Source organism: Notothenia coriiceps, unplaced genomic scaffold (genome assembly GCF_000735185.1).
Source record: "Notothenia coriiceps isolate Sejong01 unplaced genomic scaffold, NC01 NC01_scaffold00023583, whole genome shotgun sequence".
In the NCBI taxonomy this organism is placed as follows: Eukaryota; Metazoa; Chordata; class Actinopteri; order Perciformes; family Nototheniidae; genus Notothenia; species Notothenia coriiceps.
Window position 1 is genome coordinate 83,240 of NW_011356284.1, and position 6,056 is coordinate 89,295.

The following is a 6,056-nucleotide window of genomic DNA, read 5'->3' on the forward strand; positions in this document are numbered from 1 at the left end:
GGGGGGGGGGGGAAATCGCAATGTTTTTTCCAATATCGTGCAGCCCTAGTGTGAACTATTCAAATATGTAAAGGATTGCATGATGGAAGAGGTTCAGTTATATTTAATGTTATATAAACATTTACAGCAGCTCCATTTTCTTAAAGAGGACATATTCTGCAAATGTTGGGTTCATATTTGTATTTTGTTTGTTGTCTCCATGCTTTAATGTTCACAAAGCTCTTTATCTTTCTCATACTGCCTGTGCTGCAGCATCTCTTTTCACCTTCTGTCTGAAACCAGAGCCCAGTCTGCTCTGATTGGTTGGCTGGCCGGCTCTGTTGTGATTGGTCAACCGCTTAGAGATTAACTTTGGGAGTTAATCCACTTAATGCACAAAGACGATGTAACACACTACAGGAAAGGGAAAAATAAATTAAATATGTGATTTATCTGTCATCTAGGCCAGGTTTAAATTATTATGCTTCCAAGTTCTTTGAGTTAACAAGTCAATTCATTCCTAAATGTTCCTGAATATTCTGATTATCTGATGAATGTAATGTTTGTTTATTTACTGGACCCTGGCTGCCTGTCATTTGGCAAAGGTGGTCCCTGAGCTATTATACCCCCTGAAAATTAAAATACAAACCATGCTTATCTAGGATATGTAAAGCTGTAGATAGAGGGAGTGGACACCAAGCAGAAAGTACCTTGTCTGCAGTTCTTAAAGAAGAGGCTCTGACTGGGGTCAGGAAGCTGTGGTCTTCTGAATCCAAGGATTCTCCGAGCAGCTTCCTCATGTCCTCTTCATCACTCTCCAGACTCACTCCTCTCACTGGCTTCCTGTCCAAACCTGCTGCAGGACCTGCAGACTCAGCAGCTCTAGATCTGGACCTCACACCAACATCAGGACTGCCAGCAGCTCCAGCTGTTGTATTCTTGAGGAAGTGTTTGCTCTGCTCACTGCTGGACTGTGCTGAGAGTCTCACAGGGGCCTCCTGGGACGGAGACGCTGCTCCCATGTTGGAGGTCACACTCTCAGCGGGGCCATGATCCTGAACCTGCATGCGGCTGCGGACGCGGCTCTCAATTTGAGCCAGTTTACTCAAAGCAGCAGCCTGGGAGCCGTGCTGAGAAGATGACACACTCCTGGTGGATGAATGAAAATAAATACACAGCAATTGAGTTTCAGCAGCAGAGCAAAATATCAGAACAGGACATCTTTTGAGCAGAATCATTGGATTGGGTGGTAGAAAACAACAGCACCATTTATCTATGTATATAACACAGAACAGAATGTCTGTCACCAAGTACTTAAGTACTGCATGTATTTAGACTTTACTTAAGTGTTTTTCTTTCATGACACTTTTTACTTGGACTCAGCTACACCTCAGAGGGAAACATTGTGATTTACTCCACTACATTTATCTGACAACTTAAAATTGTTGTATTACGTAGTTACGTATTACTGTACAAATCAAGATAAGATAAAAAGAGAGTTACTATAACAACTCTACAAAACCTTTTTTCTCACGTAAAAATATAGTTTAATTGTTCTTACTTCTGAAATGTGATTATTTGTTAAATTATGCTTCTTTCCTGATTATTTTTTTTTATCATTTTGAGGTAGGTACTGTTGGTTTGATAATAATCCAAATTTAGCTTCACCTTAACAACCTACAAAAGTAAAATCCTGCTTTTTCATTAATGCATGAGTAAAAAGTATCTAATGATATGATATGTAATGATTTATCAGTCACATTGGACATTTACTGTATTAAGTACCTAGTTTTAATACATCAAGTACATTTTCCTGATTATACTTACATAATTTATGTAACATTTGTAATGAAGGACTTTTACTTGTAACCAAGTATCTTTTACAGTGAGGTAGTAGTGCTTTTACTTTCCACCCATAGTGCAGACGTACCTGTGTTCAGGCACCTGCTGCATATGGCGACTGCGGACAGGAGACTGGCTGCTGTGGATGGCAGGTGGAGGAGCCTTCTTCAAGAACCTGCTCCCTCCTCCACCCACAGGAATCTGAGGTCTGAGATCCTGGCAGAGGAAAGGCTGATGGCTAAATTGGACTTTAAAAAAAACATTGCATTCTCTTCCTGAGCAATCCAGCATCAGTTAGAAATACATTCTGAAGTTGTTTACCTGGGTAGGAGGACCCTCTCCCTGTGATGCAGCAGCAGAGCCCAGCAGGGTGTCAACCCCAGGCTCAGGAGCCGAGCTCACCGAGGACAGGTCGCTGACATCCGACAATAAAGCGTGTGTGTGGGGGGAAGAGGATCTGGCTTTAACCGATCCACCCACAGCATCCTGGAGAGAAGAAGAATAATTTGCATATGTAAAACATAACATGGATTAACACCACAGGTCTCTGAAACCTTTTAAAGATGTAGACTCACTGAGTGTAGCGACCCCGCAGACCCCACGGCCCCTCCGCCGCTCCTCTTAGCGGACAGCAGGGCTTGAGCTCGGTCCAGAGCGGAGCTTCGACCGCCCTGCTTCCACATCTTTAAACCGACGCTTTTTCTAATACTGCCTGTCTAACTGTAACTGTTTAGAGAGAGTAGCGTTAGCTTGCTACGCTAACTATATACGATGCACTTTGAATTACACATGTGCTTCATATAACTAATTTCGAGGCATTTCAAAGCATGCTAGAATTTCGCATGAATTAGGTTACATAAAACAGTTGATAATTTCGCCAACTTCTGGTCTTAAAGTGCCTACTTTTTGCATAGCGACCACTGAGGCTTCGCTTGTCTCCATGGAACGGCTGCTTTCTTCTTCTTCTTCTTCATATAAACTGGTCATGTCAGTTCCTCATCCGGGTACCAGCGCCACCAACTGTTCATTACGTGACCCAAGCACAGGGATGGTTTAGTATACATCTGCAGTGAATTACGGTATGTTGAAGAATTTGTGTTTTGTAAGATAACTAAGGTAATTGGAATCAGAATCAGAAAAACGTTATTGATCCATAGGGGACATTGGGTTGCAGTGGCTTCCACTGTGGAATATAAATATAGAGATTATAGGGAATTATATAATGTCATACATGCCAACCTTTCCAAATCCAAAAGAGGTAGGTTTGCGCGCGGCAAATGTGCACGCCCAAATTAGGTAATCAGAAGAAATGGAACCCAGTAATTACATGTAAACCATGTATTTAACATATATTGCATCATTTTATGCATTTATCAGAAGAAGCCAGGTTCATATTCTTGTTTCATGTTGTTGACATATTAAAAGGTTTCCACAGAGCGAAATATCTTTGTGTTGCGCCATAAATCAGAAAATACTGCATTAAAAAAGTAATTTCCTGCATTTGTCTACTGATAAACAGGGGTGGCGCCAGGGGGGAGCTAGGGGGTGCTGAAGCACCCCCCAGGATTGCCAAAGCACCCCCTAAGCACCCCCTAGAAATATGTTTTGTTTTTTTCGAAAATTATTATGATTATTTTTATTAAATTAAATCAGAAAGATTATTGATTACATCAATGCAAATGTGAAACAAACAAATGTTTGACCAAAAACATAAAGCCAACACAGGTGATATGATTAGGCCAATGGCCACCACCCATTAGATTTTTTACCTACCCATAGGCTAAATTACTTTGTGACACTTGAGTGACTTCCTGTTAGCTGGAGCCCCAAAATATTTGCAAACAGCAAAGTGACAAATTGATCGTTTTTAGTCCTTAAACGTCCACGTGTGGACACTCAATCAAAACCAACTGAAAGCGAGAGGGATTATGCACATAATAGGCCTCGTGAGTACAAGTAGCTTACTTGGGTCTCTGTGTTTCATTCAAGCTCTGTGTGTGTGTGTGTGTGTGTGTGTGTGTGTGTGTGTGTGCGTGTGTCAAGCTCTGTGTGTGTGTGTGTGTGTGTGTGTGTGTGTGTGTGTGTGTGTGCGTGCGTGTGTGTGTGGCACGAGCCATTTTGTGTGCGTGCGCAAGCGAGCGAGAGAGAGAGAGCTCGCGCACCGGTGGGTATCTACCGGAGATCACTCTACCGGAGATCGTTGTGGTTAGCATCTGGTGCTAGCTAGCCAAGCTAACGGATATAAGGAGCTTTTTCAACAACAAGGTGGAGGGAGAACTCTCTCCTCCTGTCAGACTGAGAGTCTCAGATAACCTCAGCTCAGGTGAAATAAAGGACTCTCAGTGTTTAGATAGTTCACTTTAGTCTAGTTATCTCAGTGGGTCTCAAACGGTTTGTTTTAAAAGGGGAGTGATTTGTAAAATATCTATAAAGAAATAGAAAATCTGTTTACAGTTCTGTTTCATATGTACTGTATGTTGAGAGATGTATCCATAGATCTCTTAATTTTGCTCTCAAAGTGCACCAGATTGATGCCTCTAACTTCAATATTTAAAAAAAAATCTTCCCCAATAGAGGAGGTGAGGACCCTCCTAGAGGAGGTGGGGTCCACTCCCCACTTGTAAAAATAGCACTTTACTCCTGCTTACACCTATATGCCGTGGGCTGATACCGAGCCTTCATTGTAACAGTCGCGGGTACACTGTGTGTGCGTGGGGAGTGTTGCAGTAGAAAATTCAACTGTAGCGCTGGTGCATTAATGGGAAACCCTTAATGTTTGAGCACCCTCTATGAAACGTCAAGCTACCCCACAGCAAGTTGTGAGGATCTGCAGTACTTCCTCCTTCTTTTCCCCCTTCTGTGTTTGTTTTGTCTGTGTGTCTGTCATCCTGGCTGGGCGTGGCTGTCCTATTTTCGATTCCCCCCAACTCACCTCCTCAGCTGCTGCTCATCTCACTGATTGCCACTACTCACCTGCACTTAAAACCCTGGTTCCCATCCTCAGACTTCGCCAGTTCTTCGTTTATTCTTCAGTGGTAAACTATCGTCCAGGCCTACTAGTGTTTTCCCTAGTGACTTTTTGATGCTTTTTGTGAAAGGAAATTCTTTCCTAATCCTGCTTGTTTTTCCTGTTCCAGATCCACATACTCCAGCCGCTCTGCCTGCCACGTCCAGCCCTCCCGCCTGGTCAGCCCAGCTCCACGTCTCCCCTCTATCGTCAACTCCTTGCCAGTGTCGTGGATAAAATAAAGATTTTTTTGACACTTCACCACTGTCTCTGTTTTAGTACTTGCATAGTGGGTTCTCATCTCCAGTCACTTCTCGGGGAGCCTAACAAAAGAGGTCTTCAATGGCATTAAAACGATAAAAACGCTGCTGAAGTTAATCCATTGGTTAATCCAATGTGTCTGTGTCCCTTTGAAACGATTTCTGATAATCCATAAGCAATAAACCTGCTTTTCCGTTTCCAGATGTCAGAGCGAGAGATAGGTTTGCTCTCATGCAAAACTGTGTGCGCATCATGGGCGTCGCAGCCATTATATGAGGGTGGGACAAGTCCCCCCCACTTTTTCAAATGATTAGTTTAGACCCCCCCACTTTTACCATGTGGAATGTCCGTGAAGTGCGGCGAGTGGATAGACCGATTCACGGACATTCCACATGGTAAAAGTGGGGGGGTCTAAACTAATCATTTGAAAAAGTGGGGGGGACTTGTCCCACCCTCATATAATGGCTGCGACGCCCNCACGTCAGCACCGCTAAGCTAAAGGTGGCTAATGTTGGGCTATAAAGGAACTACAGCACGGTCACATGACTTCACGTCACCACCGCTAAGCTAAAGGCAGCTAATGTTGGGCGTGATGAAGTTTAGGACATTTTAGGACTCATTCCTGCAGATGACATAATAATAATACTGAATTAAAGTATGACAAGTGCACTGTGTAGCTCTTACATAATGCGAATGTTCACACTACTTTGGAGGTAATGACTCTGGATTATGTAATAATGTGTTATTATTCAGTGGACTGCTGCAATGACTTTGGTTTGGTGCTAAGAGGGGGGGTGGTTCACCTTTTCTTTACAACGGGTTAGAAAAAGCATAAAGGAAGAAATCGATATGACTGCTAATGCTGTGACTCACCAGACAATTGTGTGTGTGTGTGTGTGTGTGTGTGTGTGTGTGTGTGTGTGTGTGTGTGTGTGTGTGTGTGTGTGTGTGTGTGTGTGTGTGTGAG

General features: G+C 43.1%; 1 protein-coding gene across 1 annotated transcript; it reads right to left on the reverse strand.

The window, feature by feature from the left end:
• Nucleotides 1–312: 312 nt before the first annotated feature.
• LOC104954611 (uncharacterized) lies at nucleotides 313–2,771 on the reverse strand. The gene is made up of 5 exons (XM_010781761.1): nucleotides 2,397–2,771; nucleotides 2,143–2,307; nucleotides 1,910–2,037; nucleotides 690–1,128; nucleotides 313–393 (listed from the first exon to the last, which is right to left on the reverse strand). The coding sequence occupies exons 1-5, from the start codon at nucleotides 2,502–2,504 to the stop codon at nucleotides 346–348; spliced, it is 888 nt and encodes a 295-aa protein (XP_010780063.1). The 5' UTR covers nucleotides 2,505–2,771; the 3' UTR covers nucleotides 313–345.
• Nucleotides 2,772–6,056: the final 3,285 nt, after the last annotated feature.

Excerpts from the sequence above, each read along its gene's own strand:
- LOC104954611 (XM_010781761.1), bottom strand. The coding sequence starts at position 2,504 with ATGTGGAAGCAGGGCGGTCGAAGCTCCGCTCTGGACCGAGCTCAAGCC. Across the intron at positions 2,308-2,396 it reads CTGCGGGGTCGCTACACTCA|GATGCTGTGGGTGGATCGGT; the intron begins GTGAGTCTACAT and ends TCTTCTCTCCAG. Across the intron at positions 2,038-2,142 it reads GAGAGGGTCCTCCTACCCAG|GATCTCAGACCTCAGATTCC; the intron begins GTAAACAACTTC and ends TTCCTCTGCCAG.